Genomic DNA, 15949 nt, shown 5'->3' on the forward strand with positions numbered 1-15949 from the left:
GCCACCAGGGGGAACACCACTAGGAGGTACAGAAGCGGGAGTGAGCCCAGACGCCCTATGTTGTGGACTGAGCATCCTCCCGGCCCCTATCATGTCCTCTCTGCTGGCACTGGCATCTGGGGTTGAACATCTCTGCTAGATACCAGGGCTAGGGGTTCGGACCCCTTGGGGTCCCCGAGGGCCCAGAAAGCCCTGTGCACAGGTGGTGCTGTGGTTCTGTGCGTGAAGGACCAATGAAAAATGTGCAACGAAGAAGTCATTTCTTCAGCCTGCTGGCCACACTTCCTATGCTCAGTGGCCTCCATCCTGGACACACCTCTCAGAGAGTTCTGGGGCTCACAGTCCTTCCCTCCAGGTTATCCTGCATGGGTGGGGTGGGAGGCCTCTGAGGCCTGCACAGGTGCTGTTGTACCCGCTGTAGTGGGTCCTGCTGGTGCGCACATGAGTGTGTAGGAATCTTAGCGACTCCCCTAGATGTTAGGAGGGACCTGGCAGGGCCAGGAGCTGGGGACACAGCCCAGGCAACTGCAGGTTTCTAGGGTGAAGCACCCACAGGACAGTGTCCCCTGACCGCCCACGATGGCTAGAGACAGACTCAGAGAACCTGCCAGGACGAACCGTGGTGGTGGGTGACACAAGAGACAGAGCCTGGCTCCCCACTGAGGGGGAGGTGTGAGCTGGGGGCTGGGGCCGAGTGAGGCAGGGATGGAGCCAGGAGGGGTGGGAGTGAGGGTATGTGAGACTAGAAAGCAGGGAGGGGATGGGAAGGAGGCAGCCTGAAAGCAGAGGGGGGGAGAAGTGGGGGCATGAGAGCAGAGAGGGATGGAGTGTGGAGGATGGGATGAGAGATGGGGGGGTGGGGGGGTGGGAGTATGGGGGACTGAATGGGGGATGGAATGGGGGATGGGAGTGGGGGGTAGCAGGACCAGAAAGGAGAGAAGGGAGGCTGGGGGACAGGAGTAGAGGCTCTGACGGTACCGTGGCTTGGATCTCTGTGCGATTCTCTGCCTGTTCCATGGCCACTGCTGGACTCTGCAGCTGGACCAGGGGACACGGGGTTTTTCTTTGCAGACCCTCAGCTGCTTGGAGGTGAAGGGCCTTTCCCTGTGGCCCCTTGGTGCCTGCTGGACAGGCTTGCTGGTCTCTGACAGCAAGGACTGTGGCTGTGGGCCATGGACCGTGGGCTGTGGCCTGTGGTCTGTGGGCTGTAAGCTGTGGGCTGTGAACTGTGGGCTGTGGGTTGTAAGCTGTGAGCCATGAGCCGTGGCCATGGCCTGTGAGCTGTGGGCTGTGAGCTGTGGGGTGTGGGCTGTGGGCCGTGAGCCGTGGCCGTGGGCTATGGGCTGTGGGTTCTAAGCTGTGAGCCGTGGGCCAGCCATGGGCATGGCTATGGGCCATGACCGTGAGCCGTAGCTGTGGGCTGTGGCCTGCGGACCATGGTCTTTGGGCCGTGGGCATGGGCTATGGGCTGTAAGCTGTGGGCCGTGGTCATGGGAAGCGCAGGCTGCTGAGGCCTCGGCCCACGCTGCAGAGGCTAGCCTGGCCACGCCGCCCTTGGAGCCCAGGCTGAATCGCTCACACGTGTCTCTCTGGCTCTGTCCAGGACTCCCTGGCAGCGGAGATCGAGGGGTCGATGCGCAAGGAGCTGCAGCTGGAGGAGCCGGAATCTCCCGACATCGCGTACGGACTGTTCTAAGCATCCCAGGAACCTGTGCCTCGGGCCCGTGGGGGTCCAGACCTGCAGTCCAGGGCCTCAGACACCCGCTGGGCCGCTGTGGTCCTGCCTCGCCTCCCGGGCAGGGTTGGGGAGCACAGCAGCCTATGGAAGCTGCCCGGCACCTCTGGCCGGGCCTTTGAGTAGATCACGCCCGTCCAGAGAGTGGGGAAGGGAGAGCCAGGCCTCCTGAGTCTGCTCCCACAAGCCCATCTGGAACCCCTTGCTTGGGTTGTTTTGGTTCCAGTTTCTGGGTCAGACCCATCAGTGCTCAAGGATCACTCCTGGCCCAGTGCTCAGGGATCACCCCTGGTGCTTCTAAGGGGAGCATATGGAGTGCCAGTGATCAACCCAGGGGCAGGCACGTGCAAGACAAGCGGCATAACCCCTGACTCTCTCCCTCTGTGGCCCACTGCTAAGTTTTTAATCTTTCAATGATGAATGTAACTTCCAAAACTCCTGATGTCTGTTAGGAAATGGTCTGAACTGCAGAAGACTGTTCTCAGGGCAAGCCAGGCTTCACTGCCCTGCGAAGACTTGCAGGGACCAGCGGTTTCTGCTTCTTTTCTCCCCACTCTGGGACCTGGGGCTTGCAAGGAACCCACGGCTCCAGTTTCATGGTACTCTCTCTGTACCCGAGAAACCCATCCGCAGGACCCTGGGAGCTGTCAGTGTCCCTGATTCTGGGGTCACCAGTGACACCCTCAGCCTCACAGAGAGAAGCAGCCTTGGTAGAAACAGGCCCATCTTTCTCCTTAAAGATGGGCAAATGGGGCCCGGGAGATGGTACAGGGTTTAAGGTGCTTCTTTGTACGTGGTCAGCCCAGGCTCAGTTCCCCAGCACCACTGGGAGCAAAGCCCAGGAGTAGCCCCCGAGCACTGCTGGATATGACTCGGAACCACCCCCTCCAACCCCCCAGAACGTAAAAGCAGACCCACGGGCCTCCGAGTGTGATTCTGCTCTCGGAAATAGACTTTCTGACATAGACTAACTGGTGTTGGTCAGCGCAATGTGGAAGCTAAAGACTCGGTCTCATCTTCGAGATGCCAGATGCTTCGTGTTTGCTCGTTGCACAAGCGCTTGCCGGCCCGCCTCCACTGGGTTTCCCTCGGGTTTATTTTTATTATTATTTAACCCTCCCAAAGGAAGGAAACTTAGGGCAGAGGCAGAATCCCTTGGGAGTGTTGTCATGAGTAGGTCAAGTCAAAGGGGACTGGACAGTCCCGTCCGCCTGCTAGAATCCCCTCGGACTCAGCCGTGTGTGTGTCTGAGCCCTGAATTCAGTGGGTGTCTGGCTCAGGCAGGACCCAAAGTGGGGCTCTGTGGACCAGCTTATCTCCTGGGAAAGTCCCCCCCAGGAGAGGCTTGGGGGGCGGGGCACGGTTGGCGGGTTGGTGAGCTCCCAGGTTCTCCCCGCCGTGCCAACATGCGGGATGCGGTTTCCTCTCCCTAGTCACCAGAAGCGCGTCTTCGAGACGGTGAGGAACATCAACCAGGTGGTAAAGCAGCGCTCGCTGACGCCCTCACCCATGAACATCCCCGGCTCCAACCAGTCCTCGGCCATGAACTCCCTCCTGTCCAGCTGCGTCAGCACCCCCCGCTCCAGCTTCTACGGCAGCGATGTCAGCAACGTCATCCTGGACAACAAGACCAACAGCATCATCCTGGAGGCCGAGGACCAGGGGTGAGCCAGCAGGGAGGTTCTACCTTCCTGTCATGGAGGGGGAAGCTGTTGGCGGAGTGGCGGGGGGCGGGGGGAGGGAAGAAAGTCACCCGGAAGTAAACGAGATCTCAATCTCACTTCTGCCTTGACCAACCTACTGACCGATGCTGGAGCCCTGACCTGATTAAAGAGGCACCAGGGGCCAGGGAGAGTAACAAGTTGAAGGACCCCATGCAGAGGTCCAGGTTTGGCCCCTGGCACCACATGGTCCCCCAAGCACTACTGTGTGTTTGTGTAGAAAACAGGGGCCCAGTAATAATACAGCGGAGAGGGCATTTGCCTTACATGTGGCCATCCTGGGTTCCAGCTCCAGCACCCCATATGGTTCCCTGAGCCCCTCCAAGAATGACTCCTCAGTGCAGAGCCAAGAGTAAGCCCTGAGCACTGCTGGTGTGTCCCCTCCCCACCCCAAACCCAAACCCAAAGCCAAGTCCAGAAGCAAAGATGCGCCAGGCATCTGTAAGACGCTAGTGGGGAGCATATGTGAGTATTTCTTTCTGCTAGACCTTCACTGTAGGCTGCAGAATAGGCATTTGCTCATGAACCCCCTTGTCGCTTAGGTCTTTGAAAGGCTAAGGGGGGCTCAGGTTTCTTCTCATTGTTCTGGCCAGAATCTGGTGGGGTGTCAAGCACCCAGCAGGTGCCCATCAGATCCCGTGTCCTTGAGGTGGACCTTCCTGGCTCAGTCCCTCCTCGTCCTAGATGCACCCCTCTAGCACTGTGTATTGTGTTCCCTTTCCCGGGACGTTACTGAATCTCCCATCGCTCACAACTTGGTTGGACTGTGCTTGAGCTCTTGGTGCCTTTAATCCCGAAGGGGACAAAAGGTGGTGCTGGCGTCAGCTGCCACTTCAGCAGTGGGCAGAGGGAGAGCTTTAGAGGAACTGGATTTTACATGCAAATTTTCACTCCACCTTGGTGACCCTTAGCATTTCCCCCACCTCCTTATCTCCGCATCTAGGAAACAAAACCCAAGGGAGAATTAGTTTTTCCAGACAGGTGTTTGTTTCCCCATTTTTGCCCAGATATCAACAGCTTGCCTGCCTTGGCTTCCTTAGGAAATCCTGTGTGCAAACGTGTAGGAAGAAGACCTTGGGTCTCTCAAATTCTGCCTGGCTCCCCCTGCTGCTGGAGCAGGAAGGCTTTGGAGCAACGCAGCACCCCCTGATGGTCTAGCACCTTTTTGTCTGCATGGCGTCCCCTGCTGGTGTGGCAGGAAGATCTTGGTTCTACCTTGTACTCTGCATAGAGCTTCCCGCTGACATATACTTTGTATTCTGCACAGCGCCCCCTGCTGATGTAATACCCTGTACTGTGCACAGCGCCCCCTACTGATGTAATAGCTTGTACTCTGCACAGAGCCCCCTGCTGATATAATACCCTGTGCTCTGCACAGTGCCCCTTGCCGGGCTAGTGGGAAGGTCCAGGCACTATCTTATACCCTGCACAGCGCCCCCTACTGACGTAGTACCTTGTACTCTGCATAGCACCCCTTGCTGACATAGTACCTTGTACTCTGTACAGCGTCCCCTGTTGACATAGTACCTTGTACTTAGCACAGTGCTCCCTGCTGACATAGTACTTTGTACTCTACACAGCATCCCCTGCTGACATAGTATTTTCTACTGTGCACAGCGGCTGAGCTAGCAGGAAGGCCTGGGCACTACCTTGTACTCTGCACAGCGCCCCCTGCTGACGTAGAAGCTGATACTCTGCACAGTGCCCCCTACTGCTGTGGTACCTTGTACTCTGCACAGCATCCCCTGCTGCTGTGGTACCTTGTACTCTGCACAGCGCCCCCTGCTGGCGTAGAAGCTGATACTCTGCACAGTGCCCCCTACTGCTGTGGTACCTTGTACTCTGCACAGCGCCCCCTACTGGCGTAGAAGCTGATACTCTGCACAATGCCCCCTACTGCTGTGGTACTTTGTACTCTGCACAGCGCCCCCTGCTGGCGTAGAAGCTGATACTCTGCACAGTGCCCCCTACTGCTGTGGTACCTTGTACTCTGCACAGCGCCCCCTGCTGGCGTAGAAGCTGATACTCTGCACAGTGCCCCCTACTGCTGTGGTACCTTGTACTCTGCACAGCGCCCCCTGCTGGCGTAGAAGCTGATACTCTGCACAGTGCCCCCTACTGCTGTGGTACCTTGTACTCTGCACAGCATCCCCTGCTGCTGTGGTACCTTGTACTCTGCACAGTGCCCCCTGCTGGCGTAGAAGCTGATACTCTGCACAGTGCCCCCTACTGCTGTGGTACCTTGTACTCTGCACAGCATCCCCTGCTGCTGTGGTACCTTGTACTCTGCACAGCGCTCCCTACTGGCGTAGAAGCTGATACTCTGCACAGTGCCCCCTACTGCTGTGGTACCTTGTACTCTGCACAGCGCCCCCTGCTGCTGTGGTACCTTGTACTCTGCACAGCGCCCCCTACTGGCGTAGAAGCTGATACTCTGCACAGCGCCCCCTGCTGCTGTGGTACGTTGTACTCTGCACAGCGCCCCCTACTGGCGTAGAAGCTGATACTCTGCACAGCGCCCCCCTGCTGCTGTGGTACCTTGTACTCTGCACAGCGCCCCCTACTGGCGTAGAAGCTGATACTCTGCACAGTGCCCCCTACTGCTGTGGTACCTTGTACTTGCACAGCGCCCCCTGCTGCTGTGGTACCTTGTACTCTGCACAGCGCCCCCTACTGGCGTAGAAGCTGATACTCAGCACAATGCCCCCCTACTGCTGTGGTACCTTGTACTCTGCACAGCGCCCCCTGCTGGCGTAGAAGCTGATACTCTGCACAGTGCCCCCTACTGCTGTGGTACCTTGTACTCTGCACAGCGCCCCCTGCTGGCGTAGAAGCTGATATTCTGCACAGTGCCCCCTACTGCTGTGGTACCTTGTACTCTGCACAGCGCCCCCTGCTGGCGTAGAAGCTGATACTCTGCACAGTGCCCCCTACTGCTGTGGTACCTTGTACTCTGCACAGCGCCCCCTGCTGGCGTAGAAGCTGATACTCTGCACAGTGCCCCCTACTGCTGTGGTACCTTGTACTCTGCACAGCGCCCCCTGCTGGCGTAGAAGCTGATACTCTGCACAGTGCCTCCTACTGCTGTGGTACCTTGTACTCTGCACAGCATCCCCTGCTGCTGTGGTACCTTGTACTCTGCACAGCGCCCCCTGCTGGCGTAGAAGCTGATACTCTGCACAGTGCCTCCTACTGCTGTGGTACCTTGTACTCTGCACAGCATCCCCTGCTGCTGTGGTACCTTGTACTCTGCACAGCGCCCCCTACTGGCGTAGAAGCTGATACTCAGCACAATGCCCCCTACTGCTGTGGTACCTTGTACTCTGCACAGCGCCCCCTGCTGGGAGTTGCCTATTCACCCTCCTACCCCCTCCTTGCAGAAATGACGACCGTAAGAAGCCAGGGACACCGGGCACCCCTGGCTCTCACGACCTGGAGACTGCGCTGAGGCGGCTGTCCCTGCGCCGGGAGAATTACCTCTCCGAGAGGCGGTTCTTCGAGGAGGAGCAGGAGAGGAAGCTCCGGGAGCTGGCGGAGAAAGGCGAGCTGCACAGCGGCTCCCTCACGCCCACCGAGAGCATCATGTCCCTGGGCACGCACTCGCGCTTCTCGGAGTTCACCGGCTTCTCCGGCATGTCCTTCAGCAGCCGCTCCTACCTGCCAGAGAAACTCCAGATCGTGAAGCCGCTGGAAGGTGATCACAAGGGGCCTCGGCCCCTCTCTGTCCTCCTCAGCGACTCCCTGTGGTCCCTGATCCACCACCGGAAAGCGGGCAACCTCTGTAACACCTACTCCTTTTTCTTCAGAGATAGCCACCCGCGCTGCTGGTTTGAGTTCCTCTGAAAATGCCTCCCCCACCCCCAACGACCCCCACCCCAGCCAGGCCCCCTTGCTCCCGTTCAGGTTTGGAAGGGCACCTCCTAGGCACCACAACTATCACCAGCCAACTAAGCCAAAGGGAAGGTGGTGTTGATGTTAGTGGTTCTCGTTCTTTCTTTTGCACCGACAGCCTTAGAAATTCAGTGAGGGCCAGAGGCTCTGCTCACCTACCGGGGAATGACCCGGGCGGTGGTGCAGGGCAGGTGTGAGGCCCTGACTTCTCAGGAATGTTGTGGGTATACGAGAGTCAGGAAAGGACCGAAGGTCCTAGTTTAGGAACCCCGTGACTTCGATTTGCCTTAGGTGGGCCTGTTTATTTGTCCCCCAGCCAAGAGGGTAGGACTTTCATCCCATGAAGTACATGTCCAGAACAGGGTTCCCGACGTCTACCTCATGGGGACCAGGAGAGGGGTTGGCTCTGGAGGCGAGTGAGTTTGGTTCTTCTTTGCATCTGCTTTGCCAGAGACACCCCAGCTGACTCCGCTCCTGGAAGAAAAGGCACTTTTTCCCCTTATAGCTACGGATACCAGTTTCTCCATTCCCTATCACTGGGAGCCGCCATATGTTTCTGTTTCTCATTGTTCTATCCCTTTCTTGGGGAACTTCGTGTGAGTGTGAGGACAATACCTTAGAATTTCGTATTACTTCTCGATGCAAAGCCAAATCAAAATTTTGATTAGGTAGTTATTCTCAATTTTTTTTTAGTCTCCCTGTGGAGCCATTTAAAACATTTATTCCTCATTGCCCTCCCCTACCCCTATCCTCCAAATTCAGTATCATGGAGATGCTGGTTATGTTCTCTCTAAACAGCAGTTCCTCGAATAATATCATGTCATTAGGTGTCTTTGGTTATCATGCTGATGAGGAAGAAAAAAATCTGTCTCTGGCCATGGCCTCCCTGGGTGATTTTCTCTGAGCATTTCGTTTCTTCCCACAACCCAAACAATGCATGTAAATTGGTATGTCCAAATCATCCCAGATGAATGAATGTGGGGTGTGTGTGAGTGTGTCCCGCAGTGCCTTGGCTTTCTGTCCACACGTGGTTCTTACCTTGTGTCCTAAGCTGCCCAGATAGGCTTTGGCTACCCGTGACGCTGAATGGGAAAGTGGACTGGGAAATGCTGAATGAACCCACTCAAATTACTGTTTTATGTCAGAAGTGTTTTCCATCTTTTATTTAGAAGTTTGGTGGGTTTTGGTGTTGTTTTCCATATGTTATTTAGAAGTTTGGTGGGTTTTGTAACAGATGTATGTCGTAGGAACTTTTGTTCCTAGCAATTAGCCTATGATAAAATTGGTTTCGTTACACTTTGTTTTGGTAAAAGTTGGAGTTTTCAAGAACATGTGGTTGGTATTAAGTGTGAACTTAACTGTTGTGATCTGTACTCTGTGTCTTAAAAAGAGTACAAACACTTTCAGCCCATAGAATATGTTTTTGACTCCTTTGTGGCAGTGTTACCCCTACTAAGAATTCATGCTCTAAGATGAGGTTGTGTTGATTGAAAAAACAAGATGTTGCTCATAGTCTCTGAAAACAGAAAGAGGGTGGGCTTGCATTTTTTTCATAATTATTGTTTAATTGTATAATTTAGGTTCTGCTTTGATTTCAGAAAAGGGATGGCTCATTCTTTTTTTTTTTAATTGTTTAGTTGTAAGCTTGGTGATTGTTTTCTGATTCATAATTATGTCTATTTTTCTTTCAATAAAAATCTTCCATTTCTGCAATTTTACTTTCTGCCTTTTTTTTCTTTTTTTCTCCTTTGTCTAAGATCATTGAAATTTATCATTTCTCTCTTGTCTGCTTACTATATTTGATTTTGTATTCCATTAGATCATCTAAGATGTTTTTAAATCCATTTTTCAAGCAGATTGTAGGAAGAATATTTTTAAATTTGTACTAATTCACCTTTTTTCCCCTTTAAATCTTGTGACATAGAAATATTTGAGATAAATCAATTGATTAAGCGGAAATCCCATTAGATTTACAAGGTAATTTCCTTTTCCTATGCCCAGTTCATCAGGAAACTAATTCACTACCCTTTAAGAGACCTGCCTTACACTATGGCTCGTATCCCAATCCACTGGGTCCATCTTCTAGTCCTCTGACTTCTTCGCAGATTAAGATACAACCAATATTTTCTGTTGTCTTTCTCTCCATGGTTATTTTGGTGTTACTGTGTTTAATGTCATCAGTGGAATGCTATGTGGACCACTACCTGACACCAAGTTCAATGCGCTTTTAATAGCGGTTTAGCACAATTTACCTTTCAAGCCCAGTTTCCCTTCTCTGTGCAACTGCCACTTAGAGTCGTAATGAGGTGTCATGAATGCCTTATGCATTGTGTTGGTCCTGGTACCTCAGAGGTACAATTAAGACCACCGACACGTGTCACTGTTCCTGCAGCTCAGGCCTGATTGGTGGCCTTGCTTGTGTTGAGGCCTCCACCGCATGGTCCTGGGGCCATGGTCTGACGTCAACCTTTCCCACTGGCCTACTGGTAGGATCCCTGAAGCTGGTAGGGTTCCTGTGCTCTTCAGTGGCCCAGGTAAATGTACCTGGGGTGAGGGTCATGGAGAATGTTGGCAGGGATCTCAGCAGGTGGCCCCTCAGTGTCTTGCATATATGTCTCCCTTGCCTATTTAACTGGTGTTGCTAGCTTCTTGTTGGGGTCATGCAAAACAACAGGGCCAGGTGTGACAGCTCTCCTGCCGCTTCAACAACCCTTACGCTCTGTAAGCAGGGGAAGGACAAAACTAGAAAGAGATACATCCACACTGAAAAGAAGGGCGGGCTGCTATCCCCTCTACTCCCCTACCACCAATATATTTTGCTCCTTATTTGGAATTAATTGTACCCAAGTTGTCATTTCCAAAGAAACAAGGGAATACGTCGTTGGAGAAATGTGTTTGCTCTTCTAAGCCAGACATCACCCGGGGGCTTGAGTCCTAACTGTGAAGCAGCAGGTGTCCCTCTGATATAAAAAAAAAAAAGGTTGTTGGTTTTTTTTTTCTCTACCCCAATGATGTGGAACATTTTTAGGGGGGAAAAAAAAAACCAACCCCGGGGAATTTTTTTCAACTCCAGTGAAGCAGAAAGAGGAATAGGAGTCGTGAACTGGACATAGGTTTTCCCCACTGCCCTTGCCCTGGTTTTCTAGAACTGTATCTTGGTGCCCACTCGAAATGGCAAGTGGCTCTCACACTCGGCACTGTTGCCCGACCCCAGGGCCATGCTCATGGAGGGAGAAGTTGGTGGTCTTGAGAGGAGACTAATAGGACAGTGATTTTCCCGCTGGTGCTGAGCAAAGTAAGCCCAGCTGGTGTGGAGAAGAGGTGAGGAGGGAGGGGACAGGGTGGGAACAAGGCTCAGAATACATTCAGTTCTACTTTCCCACGTGTGCACCCTCTCTTTTCAGAGGAAGGGTGCCAAGCAGAAGCGTTAAGTACCTGCCCCCCCCCTTCCCGTAGACAGGGTGTGTGTGCGGGGCATGACTAAGAAATCCCTCTGGGGCTCAGAGAACCATTCAAGGGTGGAGATGGTCTGTGCATCCCAGGGTGGGACCCAACTCAAGTGACAGGCATGAGGCAGTGCTCACCCAACAGACAACACTGTGAGGAGCTCTGCAGCCATGGGAGTGACTGACCTCGGGGTGGGGGTGGGGGCATGGATGCTGGGTCCTCACCACTGCCACCAGGCTGTCTCTGTGGCTCAGAGTATAGGAATCACCCCAGCCAGCCTCGGTTTGAACCCAGAGCCGCCATTTGCCAGGTGGGCAACCTCTGGCGAATGATCTCACCTTTGGGGCTCAGTTTTCTCATCTGTCAAGTGGGGAGCACAGGCGTTATGAAGGTTACTGTGAAGGCCATGTTCCTGGGCGCCTCTAGAAGAGAACCCTCCCGTGTGCATTACAATCCCTGTTTTGTGAGTCACCGCATGGGGGGGGGGGGGGGGCTGTCCGGATTCTCCTCGCTCTGCCTTTGCAGGGAGGTTGAAGAACTCCACTCTCTCCTGTGGCCACTCTCGGACCCCACAGCCTGACAGTGTGGCCGCCTTTCTGTCTCCAACCTGTGCAGGAGGTGGGGAAAGGGGCTATGGCCCTCAGGACTGGGTTAGGGCGCACACTCTATCCTGACGGAGCTCTCTGCCTGCGCCTGGGAGACCCCTCAGCCCCCGCCGGCCACCTCAGGAGAGTGGCCCTACCTATCACACTAACTCCCTTCCTGAAGTAGAGGGGCCTTAATGGACAGGGTATATCTGGAAGTGTCTCGTCTTCCATGTCTAAAACTTTTCTCCCAGGGGAGTTTTATTGCCAGAAATGTGTCTGCATGTCCAGGAAACGCATCCTCAGGGGAACGACTATGTCCCCTGCAAGGATGTCCCCAGGGGTGCACGAGAAAGCCCAGAATCATGCGAATCTCCTGGCAGTGCCCCCCCCCCCATCTCACACACACACACACACACACACACACACACACACACACACACACACACACTCATCCCTCTGGGCATTTGTATGGTTGAGGGCCCTCAATGCTTTGCCAGGACTCAGGGGTCTTGAGCTCTCAGGCCTGTAGGCTTTGAGTGGTGGGCACTGAGGCATGATGGAAAGCACACTGCTCTGTCACCCTGGGTCAGGGACCTGAGGGTCCCCTAATGGTAGCACCCCCCGGAGGATTTTGAGCAGTTGATGGAATTCACTGGAATGGAGCTGCCCTGCTTGGGACTGGGCTGCTGTGCAGAAATGTGTCTCTTTCATGAGAGCCCCCTCAGCTGCACAGGGAGACAGTCTTTCGCTTCCTTTGGAGACTCAAAGGGGCTGAGGGTCCAGGTCCCCTGATCTGGCTCAGATGTGCACTGTTGGCATCAGAGCTGGGCCACTGTTGGCTGTCCGGGGCACTGGGGGTTTTGCCCTCTGGCTGCCACCAGCACCTGGTGGTCTTCACTTTGGGGCAACCAACTCTACCTCCAGGCATTATTAACTATACTCCCTCCCCAACACACACACACACACACACACACACACACACACACACACACACACACACAGGGCGAAGGGGCCCTTGCTGAGAGCAGCACCTCTGGGTGAGTCCTACCAGCTGCCCTCACCTGGTACCTAAAGCCCCTCATCAGCTTGGTCCTTTCCTTTTTGATGGTGACGCATGTTTCTATGACAGACGGTGATTCTGTCCAGGACTCGACTCTGAAGCCTGTGGACATGTCATTGGGAGTGACTCCTGGACCGTGTCTCTGATTTCCTGGGGTTTTGTTTTGTCCTGTTTTGGGTAGTGCTGGGGATCAAACCCAGGGCTTCCCACGTACAAGGCCTGGGCTCTGCCAAGGAGCCACATCCCCGCCCAGAAACTTCCCAGCCTGTCTTGGTAACGTGGACAGTATTTTCTCCCTGAAGTGACCTTGAAGTGGCTCATGAACAGAACCTCAGGCTGGGGACTTTGGGGGCATGGTTTCTGCCCTAGGTGCAGTCGGGAGCAGGAGAGCCTGGTGAGTCTGTCTCTGCTCTCCTTACGCTTCCAGCCCTGCTTCGAGCCCACCCTGTCCCTTCTCTTATCCCAAGCTGTTCCCCTTTCCGTCTGGGGTGTGGAGAGATCGTTACCCGCTCCCCAAAGAGACTCTCAGAGGCTGTTTGTGTGGGGAGACCATTCATTCATGCCACTCCTTCCCCCCATTGCAGTTTGGGCAACCCCTCCGTGTCAGTTCTGGGTGGGCAGCAGGGGTGGACCGAGCACTGTGCTGAGGGCCTAGAGGTGGGGCGGGGTTCACTAGGTGACACCCTTGAGGCGCGCAGGGGCACACTCGGGGTCATCTCAGGCCTCACACTGTGCCATCCAGTGTCAGGTGTCGGAGGGTGGTATTAGCAAGGCCATCCCTCTTCAGGTTCAGCCCCTGGAGTGCTTCAGTCCGGCCCTAACCGTCTCCCCCAGGTGGCTCATCCCAACTCTGCAGCCTGCTTCCTCGGTGCTGACAGAACCCCAGAGCCTGTGGGGCCACCGGCTCTGGCGCCCCTAGCCTCCCTGTGCTGCTGATAGCTCTGTCGGCCCTATCTGTGGGGCCATGGCAGCGGGAGAGGCAGGCAGGCAGGGCTTCCTCTGCCTTTTGTGCTTGTTGACATTGCGACCATTTCTTTGTTAATATTTTTTAATTTTTTAATTTTATAAAGTAGTTCACAGCATTTGATTACATTTAATATTCAAACACCAATCCCACCACCATATATTGGATGTTTTCATCCCAAATCCCAATCTCTGCCCCCAAAGCAGAACCGAAATAACATATTTTGTATTGTTTGTTATGAAAATCTGCTGAGAATGCTAGAAAAAAACTATCCTTAGAGAAAAGAGTGTGAGGATTGTGGTATTTCACCCAGGGACCATTAAACCTTCTATAAGAGATCACTAGCATGTTGTTAAAGGTTGAGCCTGTGTATTTCATATATATATATTATATATACATATCTATATATATATATGGGGGGTGGTTTCTGCCCTAGGTGCAGCTGGGCGGAGATATATATATATATATATATATATATATATATATATATTTCAGGATCGGTTTATGCGGGTCTTGACACTGTGAATGACAACAATGTGTGGCCTCACCCCTGGGTGCACAGGGCGGCATTCCTCTGTCCTGTTTAAAGACTTCATTGCTGATCCCTTCCTTCCCTGGCATGGGATTAAATCCCACCAAAAGAGTAAAGGTGGCAGCTGCACCAGTATCTACCCCTTACTGTGCCCCAGGGGCCCTGGGCGCTGCCAGGGTGCATAATCCCAGCTGGGAGGGGGGCAGGGGATGTCCGTGTCCAAACAGCCGGCTGGCCTAACCCTCTCCCCGGCCCCTCCTCTGCTCTCTGTGCCCCCAGGTTCTGCCACCCTTCACCACTGGCAGCAGCTGGCCCAGCCTCACCTCGGGGGCATCCTGGACCCCCGGCCCGGTGTGGTCACCAAGGGTTTCCGGACGCTCGACACCGACCTGGACGAAGTGTACTGCCTTAACGACTTTGAAGAAGACGAGACAGGTGACCACATTTCCCTCCCGGGCCTAGCTACCTCCACGCCAGTGCAGCACCCCGAGACCTCAGGTGAGAGGTGCCAAGCTCACGTGACTGTCTCAGGCAACAGAAGTTACCCGAGCCGGCCTCAGGCTCGCCCCGAGGACATGCAGGAACTGCCAGCGGCCACGGAGGAGAAGGAGGAGGAGGAGGAGGAGGGGTCTGGTGAGGGCACCCACCGCCTTGAGTCCTGTGACCCCGGCGCCTGGGCCCAGGCAGAGTCCCGGGCCGTTCTCCCCTCTGTCCTGAGCACCATTCGCAGTAGCTCTGTGTCTGTAGCTTCCGCTCGTCTGTGTGGGGGATGAGGGGAATGTTCCCACCCAAGGTCCCGCTGCTAATGAACAGTCAGAGGACACCTCCTTTTTGGAACAGGAGTGGGGGCTGAGCTCCCACCCGCCCCGAGAGCGGGGGGCAGCTCCTGAAGCTGGGGCAGGAAAGGCTGCTAAGAAGTGGGGTGAGGGCTGCCCTCTTTCTGCCAGAGGCTTCCTCCTCGGTGCAAGGGCCAGGTTCTCCCCAGCCCTGGGGGTTTCTACACTGAGTTGAGTTGGGGAAACCGTGTAGGCCCCGTGAAGGAGAGGATTCATTCACATCTTCAGTAGAGTGAAACCCGGCAAATACGAAGGCTCTCAGACAATACTGGCTACATAAGTCATTTTTTCAAAAAATTTCTCTAGTTGGGTGAAAGTATATGGTTTCTTCCTAGTGTCTACTTGTGTGCGAAGTGAATAGGGGGATGTGCTGGGGGTGGTTTGGTGCCCACTTGGCCTGCTTAGAGGCCAGTCCTGGGTTTTGTGCTCTCAAGCGAGGCACTGGCAATACTCAGGGAATGCTAGCTACATGGTTCTAGTTTTACTTTGGTATTTTTTCTGCAAAAGATCATTTGGGTGTTTATAGCATCACTCTCAGGCCATACAGTACAGGCCGGTGGGCTGCAGGCAGCTAGCTGGTAAAAGTGTCTGTTGTTCACGTACCAGGGGCAGACCACAGCATTCCTGGGCCTTCTATTTCTCACGCATGCCACAATCCCTGGGAAGGGATTGGATTGGACTGGAGCTATAGCACAGCGGGTAGGTTGTTTGCCTTGCATGCGGCCAACCCGGGTTCGATTCCTCAGCCCCTCTTGAAGAGCCTGGCAAGCTACCAAGAGTATCCTGCCCACACAGCAGAGTCTGGCAAGCTCCCCGTGGCATATTCAATATGCCAAACACAGTAACAACAAGTCTCACAATGGAGACGTTACTGGTGCCCGCTCGAGCAAATCGATGAACAACCGGAGGATAGTGCTACAGCGCAGACAGTGCCACAATCCCTAGGAGAAGATAGTAAGAGCCTCTAGAGGGAGTACTCATGGATGAATCTGGAAAGGCATGTTGACTGACTGCCTGCAGCCCTCACTCCCTAACCCCCAACTACCACTGGGGCCAGGGGTGTGGTTCTGGGGAAGAGTGATTGCTTCACCTGTTTCAGGCCATGGGGGTTCTGTTTCTGATATGCCAAAATTAATAGCAACAACAATAATAATAATGATGGAAGAGGAAGTTATG

The 15949-nt window shown here is 54.2% G+C and overlaps 1 protein-coding gene across 7 annotated transcripts in view; it reads left to right on the forward strand.

The window, feature by feature from the left end:
* Positions 1–15949, forward strand: part of TRAK1 (trafficking kinesin protein 1) — a 307958-nt gene that overhangs the window by 279495 nt on the left and 12514 nt on the right. For 3 of the 7 annotated variants that reach the window (XM_056128950.1, XM_056128952.1, XM_056128949.1), the window contains 4 exons: positions 1604–1680; positions 3169–3399; positions 6837–7150; positions 14217–14570. In XM_056128950.1, coding sequence (XP_055984925.1) covers positions 1604–1680; positions 3169–3399; positions 6837–7150; positions 14217–14570 — 976 coding nt within the window. The remainder of the gene's footprint in view (positions 1–1603; positions 1681–3168; positions 3400–6836; positions 7151–14216; positions 14571–15949) is intronic. The other 4 variants (XM_056128955.1, XM_056128951.1, XM_056128956.1 and 1 more) reach the window with 2 other exon arrangements.

The sequence above is a fragment of the Sorex fumeus genome, unplaced genomic scaffold (assembly GCF_029834395.1).
Source record: "Sorex fumeus unplaced genomic scaffold, SorFum_2.1 ptg000072l, whole genome shotgun sequence".
Lineage (NCBI taxonomy): Eukaryota > Metazoa > Chordata > Mammalia > Eulipotyphla > Soricidae > Sorex > Sorex fumeus.